This window comes from Leuciscus leuciscus (assembly GCF_965113295.1).
Source record: "Leuciscus leuciscus genome assembly, chromosome: 11".
NCBI lineage: Eukaryota > Metazoa > Chordata > Actinopteri > Cypriniformes > Leuciscidae > Leuciscus > Leuciscus leuciscus.
This window is the reverse complement of record NC_138735.1, coordinates 6,918,129-6,935,831: the sequence shown is the minus strand read 5'-3', so window position 1 is coordinate 6,935,831 and position 17,703 is coordinate 6,918,129. Positions and strand designations below refer to the sequence as shown.

General features: G+C 38.9%; 2 protein-coding genes across 3 annotated transcripts; one reads left to right on the top strand and one right to left on the bottom strand.

Annotated features, from left to right (window-relative positions):
• Positions 1-888: 888 nt before the first annotated feature.
• On the bottom strand, positions 889-4,260 carry zic1 (zic family member 1 (odd-paired homolog, Drosophila)). The gene is made up of 3 exons (XM_082184362.1): positions 3,006-4,260; positions 2,367-2,530; positions 889-2,042 (listed from the first exon to the last, which is right to left on the bottom strand). The coding sequence occupies exons 1-3, from the start codon at positions 3,973-3,975 to the stop codon at positions 1,845-1,847; spliced, it is 1,332 nt and encodes a 443-aa protein (XP_082040488.1). The 5' UTR covers positions 3,976-4,260; the 3' UTR covers positions 889-1,844.
• Positions 4,261-7,763: 3,503 nt separating this feature from the next.
• zic4 (zic family member 4) lies at positions 7,764-13,365 on the top strand. 2 transcript variants are annotated; one of them, XM_082184341.1, is made up of 3 exons: positions 7,764-9,247; positions 9,356-9,985; positions 12,020-13,365. In XM_082184341.1, exons 1-3 carry the CDS (start codon positions 8,824-8,826, stop codon positions 12,457-12,459), a joined length of 1,494 nt encoding a protein of 497 aa, XP_082040467.1. In that variant the 5' UTR covers positions 7,764-8,823; the 3' UTR covers positions 12,460-13,365. The 2 variants fall into 2 exon arrangements, with proteins under 2 accessions (XP_082040467.1, XP_082040466.1); XM_082184340.1 differs by having other exon boundaries at positions 7,765-9,985.
• Positions 13,366-17,703: the final 4,338 nt, after the last annotated feature.

Sequence of the window (17,703 nt, the reverse complement as noted above, 5' to 3'; positions counted from 1 at the left end):
ATTAGAAACACTGCTATGCTCGATTCATTAGTTTCATAGCCTTCGGGCACAGTTTAAATTTGCACATGCTAATGATCTTGTGTTATCTGAGACACACACACAAAGTTGCATGCATGCATAGTACTCCTAATAGTACAGACCGCGTGCTTGCGCTCAGATTGCCCCCTCCCGCCATAGGTAGCCTATACATTCCCTCTCGTATTCTAGAAAACTTTGCACTTTCTGGTTGTGAAGAAATACGCAATGGTTAAACAATGTATCATCTTTTAGATTTTAATATCCAAATAGCATCTTTTGTATCTTTTGAGAATTGTGCACTGGCTATCAAGCACGTTCATGATCTTGATGTGCCTAATGGGGCGATCAAGCAAGTTGCAACCAAGAACAAAAGCCCAACAGTGACTCTTTTCTCGGACTAAAGTCCTTCACTCCTACCCTATAGTGGTCCCAAACAAGCATAATTACGTAAGGCCATGACCAGAGTCAAGTAATGCTAACTATTTCTAGAAAACCACGTAGATGGCTAAGCAAATCCGTCACGTTTTAACGTTTTAATACATTAAACGTTACTCTGGGGACTTGGTTATATTTAATTTCTGACAATAATGAGGGGAACAAAAGTGAAATTAAATTACTTAAATAATAATTCGTCCTGCTCAATTAGTGGTGAAAAATATAAGAGCAAGCATTTTTTTTTTTTTTTTTTTTTTAAGGACTGAAATGTAATTTCCATTTTAAGCGTTACGACTAACTCTTGTCCTTGTGATAGCCTACTTAACACCAGTAGTTATTGTTGTAGTTCTGTGATTGTTTTAATTTAGACTCATGTTATAGAAAAATAAAAATAAAAAAATAAATAGGTTACTTGTTGGAGTTTCCTTGTTGGTATTTCTCCAATTCATTTGTTTAAAGAACAGTCGAGAAAAAAAAAATATTGAAGTCATTTTTGTTGTACGTTTAATTCTTTAATATTGTACGAAAAGTAACCAAACATTATTTTGTAAACTAAATTTTACATACCCTACGAACGCATTTTCCATAAATACCGATTATCTCTAACATGTGTTACCGGTCCTTTACATGCGGATAAATATGGAAAATTGAGTTATATACAAGTAATAATTTCTTGCAGTTGCCAATGCAATAGACAGATAGTTTTATATTTTATCACTTACATAAACAAGATTGACACGGAGCTTCAGGCTTTCACTACACGGTTTATCGACATGACATTAAATAACAACAACTGTGTGCTACTCAGACTGGACTGGAGACGAAATGTTGCACTGGATACAAAAGCACATTAATACTAATCGGTTAGGTAAACGTGTAGACTGTGGTAATACTGGGTAATTCACATTTGGTACACATAAACTATAACATTCTTTTCAGTCAAGACTATTCATCGCAATATTCGTAAAACCATTTCATTTTCCATATATCTAGGGACCACATTTTTTCACAAATTCCCTTAAATTGTATTATGGCTATTTACAAAATAAAATATTACATTTTAAACTAGGTAAATCTTTATGTACAAAACAAAACAGGCTGTGACCTGCTGGTAGCATGCAGTTGAAGTTCTCTGTGCAGTCTTCCGAAAATATAAAAAAATGAAGAAGAAGAAGAAGAAGGGGCGGGGGGCAAAAGAAATGGAGGACAAAAATCGGCTGTCAAGAGCGTTGCACACCCCGTCCATGCACTGCTCTCTCTAGACAGCGGGTTCAGAAAACCGTTCAGATTCTTCACATTGTGTGTGTGTGTGTGTAGGTCCACGCGAGAATAGGCTGACTTTTGAGTCTTGATTCCAAAGCAGTCTTAATTCTGCAGTCTTTTGAAAATATTTACACGTACCATTCATTAAAATTTGACGAAAGGGTGCTGTGGCTGCTCGTGTGGTGAACTGTGGATGATGCTGGTGATATGGAACTGCTGCTCTGGTTTTCTGTGGAAGGGGACACGATGGTGGGCGGCGTGGAGGACTCGTAGCCGGAGCTGGCGGCCGGGGAGGGTTGGGGTCCTTGTGACGAAGCCTCGTGAACCTGCTCCGAAAGCAAACACAAATCACTTTCTAATCTCAAGTAAACTGTAACAAGCACATAGATTCGATCAGTTTGTATTTAGCTCGATTACTTATAGCGTTAGCTTTTATAACATGGCATATAATTATAATTGTAGTGCAAATTTTTCAACACAATAAAAATATTCAATAAGAGGCCAAAGATCAAATTAAACTGGAAAACAGCGTTTCAGTAGGCTACCCAGAAACGAAAAAATAAAATAAAATAAAAATGGAAACGTGCAGAAAATGCATCAAATAACGTAGGTGGAAAAAATAATGAACTGTAGGATAATGTCTTCGTTACCTTCATGTGTTTCCGGAGGGAGCTGGGATGTGTGTAGGATTTATCACACATTTTGCAGAGATATGGCTTGTCAGAGGTATGGACGTGCATGTGTTTCTTACGATCACTGCTGTTCGCGAAGCGCCTGTCACAGCCTTCAAACTCACACTTGAAAGGTTTTTCACCTAACAGAAACACAGAGCAAACATTTCTCAAAATACAATTTTATGAGGCACGTGCATTTAAAAAAAAAAAAAGTTACATTTCTAGATATGCCTACATAAATAGAGCAAATTAATATGAGCAAATATTAAAAGTTACTGTCCCTATTCCACTATACACGACTCACAAAAAAATAAAAAAATAATAACCCTTTAAATTTCGCCCGAATTATTTACGTTAATCTGCAAAGATACTGTACTCTTACGCGTTTAATTTGTTAGATATTATACAACCCATTACAAACATAAATACTATATGAAATATAAATGCTAAGAGTGAACATTTTTGAATAGGACAAAGAAACAAATAATAATAATAATACAGGCATTATTTGCTTGGCAATAAATGCTTATTTACGGCTCCTTAATTACAACAAATACAAAAACGATATCAATAATAATACAAAAAATATGTATATGAAAATAATGAATTTCTTACCGGTGTGTGTTCTTTTATGGATTTTCAGATTTTCCGATCGGGCAAATACTTTTCCACAGCCGGGGAATGGACACGGAAACGGTTTCTCTCCGGTGTGCACTCTGATATGATTCACAAGTTTATACTTTGCTTTAAACGGTTTCCCTTCCCGGGGACACTCTTCCCAAAAGCAAATGTGATTCGACTGCTCTGGTCCCCCAACGTGCTCCACCGTCAGGTGGGTCACAAGCTCGTGCATGGTGCTGAAAGTTTTGTTGCAGGACTTTTTCGGATTCGTCAGCTGCTCCGGTTCGACCCATTTGCAGATGAGCTCTTGCTTTATGGGCTGTCTCATGTACCGAAAGAAGGCCCCTGCCCCGTGATGAGCAGCCATATTCATGTTCATGGGGCCATAGCCGTGCAACTGAGTCGACGCGTAATGCTCGGACCTCGGACTCGCGACGTGACCGTATTGCTCGGCCCTCCCGTACATGTCCCCGGAAAAGCCCAGTCGCATCTGACTGTTCACCACGTTGGAGGACGCGTGCGTGGCCGCTTGCTCGTGCAGTCCCGGGAAGAGCAGGTGCCCAGCGGCGTCAGAGTGTCCATGTGGCCCGGCGAAACTTCCAGCGGCGGAAGCGAAGAGACTGTGCTGCGCGCTCGTGGCGTCTCCGAAACCCCGATTGCGAAAGAGAAAGTCCCGAGTGGAGTTGAAGGCGGCGGTGGAGTACGAGCTGACATGAGTGGGGTGATGATGGTGTCCCAGGGCAGCGGCGGCGGCGTAACCGGGGGCTTGCGAGGAAAACGCTGTTTGGCCAGAGCCAAGATCGTGGGAGCTGTGGTTGATTTTAAAAGCGCCCATACCGTCGGCGAACGGATTGATACCCAAAGCCACTTCTCTGTCTGTAACTTCGCCTGTTGAGTGATGTCTGGTGGAGCCGAAAGTAGTCACTCCAATGGTGGGATACTGTGGTCCTGCGTCCAAGAGCATCTTCAGTCTGCAGCGGTGGAGACTGAGAGAGGAAGAATCTCAAGCAACTGTCTCTGCTTGCTATTTCTCTGACTTAAGTCTGTGCTAGGCAAACTCCGATGCCCTATTCCTATTTACTTTTTCGTCGAGAGGAATTTCCCTCTCCTGCTCATCCGATGCACACGCAAATCATGTGCAATATTGTCTTTTGCGGTTTATCTTCCTGTGGCGCAACTTTCACCTCCTCAGTCAGGCGGTGAGCTTCAGACTGATAGTCGCAATCATTCCTGCAGATAAATGAATTGAAAAGACAACACAGTCCACCCCTGATGAATGGGGAAGGAGGGGGGCAGCACGTGACCCCGTGCTTGGACCATCATTGGAGAGGGCGCTCTCCCCCTACTAACATTCACTCACCAAATAACAGCCCGCCATGCCTCAGCATCAGTGCGATTGGTCGGTTTACATCATCAATCTATGGGATTGTCGGGAGGTTGCTGACTGTGATTTTGCTCTGGATGTTAAAATTCAGAAAACAGACTTTAGTGAATGCATGGCCGAATAATGGCTTTTGTCCTAGACGGAGTAGCTACTTCCACGTTTGGCCTACTTATGTGGCAGCCTGGTGCTTTGAGAAGACCCTGGCGCGCATCTAGTAAACACTCGCTGAAATGTGATACAGTGTGTTCTTACAAGAAACTCATGCGTGTGTTATTTGAAAAAAAAACAAATGCTATGTTTCATATGGTCTTTCCATAATTGTGTAGTTAAAATTACATTTACATTAGTTATCAATATTTATGCCTCAAGTGGTATTTTTTTAGCATTGCCATGTTATTTACATCTTTAAGAAATTAATGCACAAATTTGTAAAAAAAAAAAAGTATTATCTATAAAGATAATTGTAATGCACGGGCTGCAACACCAATAGGCCTGCACGTTTTTGGCTACTTAACAGTGGGCATTGTATAGTTTACTTTATTTACAGTCATCATTTTAATGATGTTCTCACTTTGAGAGATCTCGAGGAAACTATTCCTTCACTGGTTTTGCACGCGCTTCTGCACAGCACTTGTTGTTGGAATCTAATTATTGCTTTTATATTCACATTATATACTTAAACGAAAACGCAGTGCGTTGTAGGCCTCTGATTAACTTCCTTCTTTTTTTTCTTTTTTTCTTTCTTCTTTTTCTTTTATTGAACACCACATGATCTTTTCTCAAACTCATAGGCCTTCCGTAGGTACCTTCAAACTTCAACTCATAGTTTCAAACCTGTGAACGAGGTGTTTCTTTCTGTAATTCATATTTAACCTGTGTTTTTAAAAGATTACGGCCGTAATGTATCACCCTTGTGTGTGAGTAAAACTTGTGGGTTGTGGAAGTTGTGAAGTGGGATTTCTCTCTGCAGGAAACTCCGGCGGCTGGAGTTCAAAGCCGCATGAACAGACGAACCATTAAAATATCATCCAGACTGCAGCCTTCAGCTCCATACACTCTCAAACTCCTTCCAGTGAGAGAGAGAGAGAGAGAGAGAGAGAGAGAGAGAGAGAGAGAGAGAGAGGGAGAGAGAGGGCCAGGCGAAGCTGTTGAGTTGAATGTTTTGTCTAACGGACGTTATCTTTATAAAAGAAATCTGGACGGTGTCTTCAACAGGTGAAAAACGGTAAGACTCGAGCGTGGGGACGAAATAAGTTTTCGAGGCGGAAATGATTTGGAAATGTTAACCAAGGTGTTTTAATAACGTGTGTTTTGTTTTTTTTGTTTTGTTTTTGTTTGGTTTTTTTTTATTAATTTTTTTTATATGCAAGTATTGCTTGCAACAGTTAAATTAGTTTTTTTTTTTTTAAAAGACTGGAATAATTTAAGTGTACTGTATTATAATTATTATTATATTTTGTCTAAATTAAAAGCTAAAGAATATCAAAAGGACAAGCACACATATTCTGTTTGGTGCTATTCAACTTTTTTTTCTTTTTTTTTTAATCTTCTTAAAGTATCTGAGCCAAAATGCGCCCTAAGAGTAAAAAACAAACAAAAAAAACGCAACTTTATTTTAACTACTGAAAATATAACAATTAACAATGACTTTGTGTTTAGAAAGTTTTTTTGTTGTTGTTGCTGGGTTTTTTTTGTTTTTTTGTTTGTTTTTTTGGCCTGCAATTGGATTTGGTCAGAGTTAATGATTTTGGCCAATATTTGACTCATTGCTGAGTTTTCCATTGTCTTTATTGTCAAATCAAACGCGTATTGTGTCTTTGCATATATTCCCCCCTTCACTGCACGAAAATACCTGAAAAATAAACTTTAAGTTACATGCTAAAGAAATTCCTGAAAATTGCAACTGCGATCCATTCGACCATGAGCCCCAGCCATTTGACTAACTTATTCACTATTCAACATAGTTCATACAATGTTTACGTATTTATGACACGGATTGTGTGGTTTTGTCACCAGAGGCCTGACAGATCAATTCATGACCTTCCTCAAGGGAATACCAATTTATTTGCATCAGTAATTGAATGCATCTTGACCTTGATTAAAATGAAGCCACCTAAAGTTGAAGAAATGTCTAAGGTCACGCTTTTATTATTTTCAAAGATTACATTTGTGGATTTTAGACTTTTGTATTCACATGTGACCATAATACGTGAACATAAAACGATCACAATGGCCTTCAGATAAAGTAATGTTTCCGTGAAATGCGATGTTCAGTCTAGCAACCACAAATAAAATAAAATAAAATAAAATAAAATAAAATAAAATAAAATAAAATAAAATAAAATAAAATAAAATAAAATAAAAATCTGAAAGAAAAAAACTTTGTGCTATGTCGCGTCGGTTTCTACGGTTTGCACTGATATGCTGTAATAAACTATAGCCTATACCTTTGAATTAAGTTGCAAAGCAATGTGGGCTGGGGTGTCAACTTTTTCCATTTTTCATCGAGACACATGGGCACTAAAACAATGGAAATGCTGTTTCTGTACGGTCACGTATAATCCGCGTCATTCCTGTGGAGCTTGAACATATGATATTTGACCAATCTAATAGTAACTTCATGACCTTTGTAAGTCAGTTCACCGTCCTCCTAACTGTGCCTGGCCGGTTTGATTAAGATAAGCTTTAAAACAGAGATTAGGTTATCATTCTGTATTGGAGTTATAGTATTTGCATTTTTATTGTACACGGAGGAAACATTCCATGCTCCAAAACTTCTTTCACTACGTCACTGTGATTTAAACTGCACTGTTTACCTATGGCTTATTTCATTGCATATTGGAAAATTAGATGCAAAAACAATATCAGATCAAAGTTTTATTTTGTATTATTATTTATGCTATTTTGGATTTTTTTTTTAATATATATATTTTTTTTATATAACTATATGTTTTCTCTTTTGCGCAAACACTTAACACTTAAAACACTCTGCATTGTGTGTGTGTGTGTGTGTGTGTGTGTGTGTGTGTGTGTGTGTGTGTGTGTGTGTGTGTGTATATATCTATCTATATATATATATATATATATATATATATATATATATATATATATAATATGCTATTAATGTTGTGGAAGTAGTATGGAATTTAACATTTCATTTATCATATTCTACACCTTGTGTACACTTAAAGCACCAATTAGATATACATCACCGACCATATCTAAAGCCAATTTTATATCTTGAAATATCAGCATTCGCTTAAAATGCTCAAGCTTTTTCAAGCTTTTTATACAAGATCGGCTGCAACACAACAGCCGGTTGTTGATTCATGGTTGTACTTTATTCATAACAGGTGCACTGTCAACAGTGTGTTTATGAAATAACGGTGGGTAATCTGTGATATACATTTTACGTTTCGGAAAGACTGCATTAAATGTGTATTAGGATTTTTATTTAGCAGTTACTCGAGCTTTTTTGCCAAGACTTTGCTTTGCTTTGCTGCCCTGTACACTTCTGATGAAGCACCACCTCCTGTGTGCCTGATCCGCCGCCGCTGAACAACTGGGGCCGAAAATTACCCCCGATCATAACAACAGGTCTTTTGCGATACTTTTTTCCCCCTATGGACAATAGGCGACCTTCGCGCTTTTCACAAGACACCGATCCCATGACGACGCAGAAGCACCAGGAAAAAAGGGGGTGTGAAAACTTTTTTTCAACAAAATGGTTAATTACAGGAAAAAACAATCGGGGTCTGAGCAAGCAGCGTGCTACTGCAAACTTTAACTTTGTACTAACCGCCGTTTTCGAGGTTTATTACGAAGCTTTTTGATGCGTTCTATAACGGACTACCAGACGGAACATATGTTGCATTTTTATAGCATGCAAGTCCACTCTTTCTAGTTTGCCTATTGCGGTAAGTAGCTAAAACACGCTATTTTAAAGCGCAGTCGCACGTTTTCCACAGCTGTAATATAAAGAAGGGATACATTGCTTCGTTACAACTTCGGGGTTGCAGTTAAAAGTACAATAACCTTTGCATAACAAAAGCATTTTTTTCATCCGCTGCCTGAGGCTCGGCGCATGCGCGCTCGCTGTTTGCTGTCACTAAAACATTTTTCTTCGCATTGGAAACTGTCACGAGTGACGTCAATCACGGAGCACTGACCAATTAGAGCGCTCGGTGATTGTTTGGCTCCACGGGCTGCAGCGCCTACCATGAATCTCTATTCAGTATATCAAAGCGTCCTGCTGCTGCCTCTCAACCGAATGGGATTCCACGTAGGCACTGAGATAGCAACTAAACTTTAGGGGAAGTTTAATTTTTTTTTCTTCTTCTTCTGTATTCTTCAAAGCGATTAAAATATATTTGTCATCATCATTATTATTATTTTGCCTGCTGTCAAGTTATTCTAAAATTAGGAGTAATGAGCGTGGATGCTTTGGGAAGCCCTGTGATGGACCCCGCGTTTTCCAAACGGAACACGACGCTGAGATTAGTTGACTTGGCAGGGGCTCACCACCATCACCATCATCACCACCATACCCCTCAGAGCGTGACAGGCTTCCCGGGGTTCAGCAGCCATCCACACTCAATGGCTCACTCGCACCCTGGGGAGATGACTGCGGAACCCCGCCTGGGGCCGAGTCCATTCGGGCCAGAACACATGGGGCACTCCGCGGCCCTCAAAATCAGCCCAACCCATCATTATCCCCACCACCATCACCACCATAATCATCATATTGCAGGCCACAGTGAAGTGGTCTCCAGTCAAACGGGAGCTTTTGGCCCGGTGCAGGCTGCAACGGTTCCGTACTCTATGTCTCACACGGCCCAGGCGCTATCCGCAGGTAGGGATTTCCTCATTCGCCGAGATTTGACAGCTCAAGCCATGCCCGTGCTGACCGATCAGACTTCTGGTTCAGCCTCTCACCACGGAATGTTTGTCTCAACAACAGGTAGCTATCCGGGACACTATGGTCATCACCCCGACCCTGGGAACCATTCTCTCTTCCCTGGACTTCATCACGAGCAGCCATCTACCGGAGCACCAGGTGGCCAAGCCTTGAACGGACAAATAAGGTTAGGAATACCTGCCGAAATGTACGTTCGGTCTGATCATTTGAGTCAAGTAGCGAGCTCCAGGGCAGACCCGTTCTCTGCTTCTCCGCTGCACGGATACGGCGGGCTCAATCTGAACATGAATCTCAGCGCACACCACCACCACCACCATCACGGAGCTGGCGCGTTTTTCCGTTACATGAGGCAACCGATCAAGCAAGAACTCATCTGCAAGTGGTTGGAGCCAGAGCACTCCGCCAAGAAACTTTGCTCCAAAACTTACAGCACCATGCACGAACTGGTGACGCATGTCACTGTGGAGCACGTTGGAGGACCAGAGCAAGCGAACCATATCTGTTTTTGGGAAGAATGTCCACGAGAGGGAAAGCCGTTTAAAGCGAAGTACAAACTTGTGAATCACATCAGAGTGCACACCGGAGAGAAACCGTTTCCCTGCCCATTCCCCGGCTGTGGAAAAGTATTTGCCCGATCGGAAAACTTGAAAATCCACAAGAGGACACACACAGGTCAGTGACTTCATTTGCTGTCCCTTAGGACAATTGAGTTAAATACTAGCGCCTCATAATGCTGAAGTGTAAACAAATCGATGCACTGCAAGTTTATTAATGACGTGAGCTAGCTTGCATGCTACATAGATGAACAGTTTTTTTCTAAAATGCCGCTTTGTCTATATATTTTATAGAAATGTAACGGCTTATCTGTAAAGAGTTTAGCAGAACACTGGCCTCATTTTCAATGTTATCGTTGTTATTTAATGCATTTGATGAATACATCTATTTAGTTTACACTAATAGAATAGCATATAGCATACTCGTTTAGCAATACGTAGTTTTTAAAAGAAAAACAACCACAACGGCAGAACACTGTTGAGTGTAAGTTACTTGATTATTATTATTATCATTAATATGGTGCGTTGTAAGAAAAAAAAATGCATTCCTTATGCTTCATCCAGCTTCATGATGTCCCAAGACATTCATATTTTTGGGGCCTACTGCGTCCAGTTTTGTCGGCTGTAAAAAAAATAAGAGATGAAAAGACAGTCCTGCCTTTTCCCCCCACTATAAATCGCATAAATATGGACATCGGCTGTTTATATTAGAATTATTGTAAGTTGTACACAAGTGTTTACCTACTTTGCAAACTGTTATAGGCTACGCTGCTTTTTACTACATTATGGAAATTAGTAACAGTTGTTTTTTTTTAAAGATTTTTTTTATTTTTTTATCCCAGACATATTTGTTGAAGTTCTCTGTAATCCCCTCAGAACGGTCTACATGAACATGGTAGCATTTTTAGAGAGCTAGTGTCTTGTTTTGCTTACACTGCAGTGTGTGTGTGAGAGAGAGAGAGCGTGTGCGCGCGTGTGTGTGTAAAAGGCTTTAGAAAGAAACTGTCCAAATCGACTTTCATTAATTGCATCAAGAGACAAGCTGTTGTAATTATTTGCATTTATGTCTGAACTGTGACGATATAAGAAACTACGTATTCACTGTTGACAAACTTCAGATTGGCCGCATGCAACAAGTCGGTAAAAGTTCTGAAAGTAAAACAGTCGTGACTTAACACTAACAGTATAAACTTTATATTTATTACTAAGTTTATTTTGATTTTATTTAATGCGTTTTGAGCTCTGTGCAACTGGAAGAATGTGTTTACTTTTTTTCTTTTTTCTTTTTTGCACTTTTGCACTAGATTTAGTGGATTTAGTTGATAAGGTGTTTTTTTTTTTTTTTTTTTGCATTTTGGCATAATAAGGTTTTCAAAAGGAAACTGTCGTGTAACGATTACCTGAAAACTACATTTAAGATAACCTTTCGGTTTTGATGTTTAACCAACGTTGTTTATGACTTCTGTGCGCCCTAGCTTGGGCGGTATTTGAATCTTTGGTTATGAATATGGTTTCCCAAGGGTCTCTTCCTTGCTGTTTTCTTGTAGTACACTAATATTCTTGATTGGCTTTCTCGGCCCAACAGCTGAAGGTCAAATTGATATTCAGCGAGCAACTGTAATTAGACAGCAGCAATTACGTAGTCTTATAAACTCCTGGAGCTTATGTCCTTCGGAAATAAGCGTGATGTGATTAAATGTAATTAATTCAAACATTTCTGTTGCCTGGCCGGCTTCTCCAGCAGCTATTATTGTTACAGAGGGACAGGCCTAATAGCAGTTTAGATGGTGGATCAGATGTATTTTATGAGATCTTCATGCTCGACATTCCAAATGTAAATGAAACTACTATGAGAGCGCGTGCATGCTTTAAAAAAACGGATGTCCAATAATCTGTAATTGTGAAAATAAATCATTGCAGTCTGATTGTTTCAGTCACAAGGGGCTTTGCCATGAGAGCAGACAGAGCAGTAAAAAGATAATCACGATATCATGGGGCTCATGTGACCTGATTTCAGACTGACATGCGTTTGACTAATGCAAAGTGTATTTGGTTATGCGCTCGTTATAATGATGTGCGTCGTTACAATGATTACACTTGTGATGTTCTTTGTCTATAATGACCATTGTCCATAACTGTTTTGTTGTTTTAGGTGAAAAGCCTTTCAAATGCGAGTTTGACGGCTGTGACAGACGGTTCGCCAACAGCAGTGACCGGAAAAAGCATTCCCACGTACACACTAGCGATAAGCCGTACAACTGCAAAGTCAGAGGTTGTGACAAATCGTACACGCATCCCAGCTCTTTGAGAAAACACATGAAGGTGCACTGCAAGTCTCCACCTCCGAGTTCTGGTTACGAATCATCGACTCCATCTCTTGTTTCTCCTTCATCGGACTTGGGACGGGAGCCAGCTCCCTCTGCGCTCTCCGAGCCGCTCTCTTCATCGTCCCAGCCGGCCAATTTAAGCGAATGGTACGTGTGTCACAGCTCCGGTGCCAGTGGCCCTCAGACCCCACCCAGCGGTTCCTCCACGCCGGGCCACACGGAGGGGCCAACGTACGGCAATCCTGAGCGGAGGGACGCCTTCTAACAAAATATTAGCCCATAACAATAATTTGACAAAGGGACTGAAATGACTTTGACATCTTTTCTTATTTGGACAGTCCATTTTGGACTGAACGGTCACAGGCTGACGTTCAAAGAGTAGGCTTGTCCACTTTTACTGCCTTACTGAAGGATGCACTGGCCCTTTGACAGCTAATGTCACTGCCCAACCACCAATCGATTTAAAACATGTCCCGAGTGTCTATGTTTATAAATAGTGTACTGGCCGTACGCATGTCACTGTATCATTTTGTAAATTTCCGCTTTGATTTCAATATCTTAATTTATTTTTTAATCGGTAAAGAATTTCTTTTTGTAATATTGAACCAAAGTGCTTAATTATTAAATCTGTACAGTTGTAAATGACGACGTTTTAATGTCTATGTGTGAACAGTACTTTTGCAAGGTTTTGTCTTTAGGCAATTTTTAAATGTTTGCTACTCTACTTTGTACAAAACTAATATTCCGGATTATTTGAATTTCATAAAGACGTAGACTCTTTCCTCTTTTTTGTGCTTTCTCCAGCCCGAGCCAGTTTGAAGGAAACAGCGTTATTGTATTTGATATGACGTTTCATTTATGATTAGTCATTTATCAATGTGGTTATTTTGTGATTTTGTAAAACTTGTCAGCAATCCATTTTTATGAAAAATATGAATTATCAGAAGAGACCTTAAAATGTGTACCGAAATGCCTTGTACGTTGTCAGTATTTTGAATAAATTGTGTATGATGCAAAGCTAAAAGACCTTCTTAAGCTTTATAGTGGGGAAATAATATATTGATTAGTCATCATTTAATACAAACCCCCTAATTGATCCAAATATGCATGATCCTAAAATAACTCAAACATCATAGTAGATACAGCCAACGTAAAATAAATGTAATTCTCTAAGCGAACCCCATTGCAATAACTTTTTTATTTCCTTTTGTATTGCTTATACACACAGATATACCCTAGCTTTACACTCCAATTACATGGGCAGCAATTGATGAAAGAGTTGCATATTTTCACACAGACTTCAAAGAGTCTTTTATACAAAGAGACATTTTTTTCCACGACGGTGAATCTTCATGGTGAGTTAAGATTTCAATAGCAAAAGCCCAGTCAAATTTAAATAATATGGGCGACGGGGCCGTGGAATATGTTCTGTCAGAAGGAATGCAATATTTGCTCTGAAGAAAAAGAACTACAAACTACGTTTTCATTTTCTCAAACGAATGTTTATTCGTTCGTTTATTAGTTTGGCTATGTTTCCTGGTTTTAAAATAACTGAAAAAGTCAACTGTAGAAAAGAAAAAAAACTTGATTTTCACACGAGGAATATTACCGTGTTCATTGTTTTTGAATAACAACTTATGATATCCATTGCATATCCGAGCTAATGTACAATGTTAATTAATAAATGGTTCATTAAGTAATGATACATATCAATATCTATTTCTACACTTTAGGAATCGTCATCCAACGAATGCAAAAATCTACCGATGTGAGCTTAGCTAAAACATTCTCAACTGATCCCTTTAAAATGGCAAACTCAGCGTTATGCATCGAATTTGTGTGTGACTGTATAGCACGTTTAGCTTTTAAACTTTTTTGATGCATACATTGTAAAATAAATACACCAGGAAAAGGCCAAACAGTGGCGTAGTCTAGTGTCAGAGCTGTATCAGAGGAGAAAGGGATAGTTTGGTCTCAATTGAAACAGGATCCTTTGAAGTGATTTTATTATCAAGGGATTCTTGCATGTCGTCTAAACGACGCTGATGACATGGAAAGGCTTCTCTGTGTCTCCATTTTGATCGTGCAAATGTGTTTCAAGTTTTTCATTCCATTCAACAAAATAAGAAGAGACGAAGTGACCAGAAACAAGTACTTCCAAGTAATTTTAACTATCGACAAGCTGCCTTCCTCGGGCTCCTGGTGAGCCTGAGAGCGCGCACGCTCGTCCGCGGGTCAAAGTTGCGATTAAAGGGAACAGAACAATAAATGTTTCTTTTCAAAAGTTTCCCGCTTTTGAATAGTATCGAATGCGCTTTCCCTATTCTCTCTCCAAATAAGCCAACCATTCGTTAGTTGGTAGGCCTATATAGGCCTATATAACTGTTGTAACCAGCGGTGTCGAGCTGTTTTGGGAAACGTATTGTAAATTTCTCAATTAACCATTCCAGAATAACAGTCTCCGCCGTCTCCTGAAAGAAGCTACAAGGGCAATAATAATAATAATAATCGACTTCTTCCAAATGCAAAGGAAGCGCTTACAAGTGTTAAGTGAAACACAAATGAAACACGAGACACATCCATTTAACCTTTCAAATTCTTATGCTAAAAGTTAAATTATAGTTTATTCACAATATGGTGGACTTTGCCAAACTATGAATTCGTTTTCTCATTATATTAAGCAATAGCCTGCCTCTCTAAAGGAAGCAGGAGGGAGGAAAAAATCTTCTTTGTTAAATGCAAACCAGGGCTCATTTGAGTGTGAAATATAATTTCTTTGTGAAATAATTGAGGCGATAATCACACTTCCGGAAACTGTCCTGCATTATTTAACAAAGCTCTTTTTATAGGGGATTAGCGGTTCTCTCCACACCATTCAACGCTCTATTTAATGTCATAATTACATGACAAGGGCTGACTGGAATTCGCATGCAAAATGAAAGGACAGGTGCAATGGCAAATAAATACAAATATAAACTAGTCAATAACACAAAGCAAGTTAAAACAAAAAAGGCTACTTTTAGACCTCTTTGCCCCCTCCAGCTCAAGCCTACACCAACTAACTGACTGTTCAAATAGTTTAATAAGTAGTGTTACTTTGCATTAAATTATGTTACTTTGCACTTAATTATACTGTATCCATTGCATTGTCTTTAAAGTTTAATGTCTATCAATCAATCAAGTTTGGATATTTTTATTATGCGCAACCTTGCCAAGGTTTTGATTTCTAGAAGGGTTATAAAGATTTGGTCTTAAATTAGAATTCAACTTGAATCGACCTAAAGCCAAGACTTACAAATAGGTAATTCATGAAGTGTGTTATATTGAACATTATGAGTTAAAGTTAAGTACAACCATTTGCCAAATTTTATACATTTATAATGCTGCGATAATGCAGTGTACCACATCCCAGTATACACCATTTGTTTAGCAATATGACACGTTTTTAAATATAACTGTAATTCATTACAGTATAATAACACATGCATTTACATTTGCACATGTATACATGCATCTTATTTAATTAAAACACAAACACTGTTATGAAAAAGATGTAAGATTTTTTGGTTACACTTTATGTTAAGGTATCTTTGTTACACTGTTATTAAACAAGTACTGAGTTATAATAATTAACTCACTATAGGGTTAAGATTAGGGTTTGGTTTGGGATTAGTTGCATGTAATTATGCATAATTTATAGTTTTTCCTATACTAAATACATATAACATATGTAACTGACTCTGTAAAATAGTGTTATCTTATCTGAAAACAAGTTCTACAAGTTAATATTGCACTAACAGAATTTTCCTCTAGCACCTGTAAATATGGCAGCAACAGGAATAAAAATAGGATTGCATTTAGTTTAACAACGTGAAACAAACTTGAACTTAACACATTATGACATCACTTCCTGCACCGTTTGGAGGTGGAATGCAGAAGAGAAATGTAACTGCCATAGACTTAATGAAAAGAAATAGCGAGAAATGACTAATAAATTGGGTAGCCTGATTGAATAAGCGCCTAAATATCCACCATCATCTATTCGTCGGCGCTGAGTTATTGTACTTTCATGGATGAAGGAGTTTTTTCTCCAGTGAGAATCAGCCCCTATAGTTAGCAGAGTGAACACTGATCTCTAACAACCTTCAAATAATGTAGCAGAATGTGCCGCACTACTTCGCACCTGCACTCTGAATGGGAACCTTCTTTCAATGTAAGATACGCTTGTTGGCCTTGAATCTCAAAGCAGCTGCATGAATGAGTCGAGCGACCCGTGCTTATTTCGCTTCCTTTGATCTCTGATCTCTCTCTCTCTAATTTGTTCGTATAGTCTGCAACAAGGACTTTCTATTTGCTATTAAAACATTAGTGTCTATAAGGGCCACATGAACAGGATAGATGCCACGCAAAGCAGCGCGCCATGTGGGGAGCATCGTGCACGTTTCCACTAAAAAACATTTAGTCAGTGAAAGCACATGTCATTGCTGTTTTATTCAACGGCAATGCGTTTAAGAATCCAAGAAAACACTGCATTCTTTAAAAGCCATTGGAAAGGTGATCATTTGCTGAATGATTGGCTGCTGAAATGAGGAACATTTTTCCTCTAAATATATTAGGTCCAAGTTAAGATGCAATACAAAACCGATGTGCACTCTGCATTCATCGTTGGTAAGTTGCCAAGTATTAGGCCTACCTGCAGTTATTTTATCTCTAGTATTTATGCATATTCACCACCAACCGCTTCATGTTTCACGTGACTAAAAAGAAAAAAGAACACAATTAAGCGTGTTTTAGTTCACCTTTGCCTAGAGGATTTGTTATTTATTTATTTGTTTGTTTGTTTGTTTGTTTGTTTGTTTGTTTGTTTGTTTGTCTGCGTGACCTGGACACACGCAATATGTTCAGCTAAACCCATTTTATTATTGATCCAAAGGGAAATACCTCTATCGTAAACATTGTTAACTCAGTTGGATGTCCTTACAGAACTCGCAGATATTCCAGTTTAATTCAATGTACAGCATTCAGAGGTGTCTATCACCGCACAGACCGGCACCGAAATGCAAACAAAAGTAACTAAATTAAGTGAATTTCCATATTTGCTGTGCTCCCTATGGATGGTCCACCTTAATCTCCAGATGCCTAAACCGACTGGTCAAAGCTGTGCTGGCAATAGGCCATGTATAGTCTTCTAAAACGATGATACCAGAGGCATCAATCAATGCAACTGCTCCAGCATTAAGCGTGCGTTACAATAGGGTAATGATGATAATGAAAAGTAAAAATAATGAAATCGTTTTTATGGGAGTATCAGATTTATTTAAGTGGGCCATACATCATCACCATGGGCAAATGATAATGAATTGCAGAATGTGCCCTTCAGCGATTAAGTATTTCTGAAATATAATTTATCATCTCGCGGTTCATATTTCATATTATGAGCAGCATATGAGGTTTGTGTAGAGAAAGGGAAAGGGAGGCGAGAACGTTTTTCAGCTATGAAAGTTTAAGG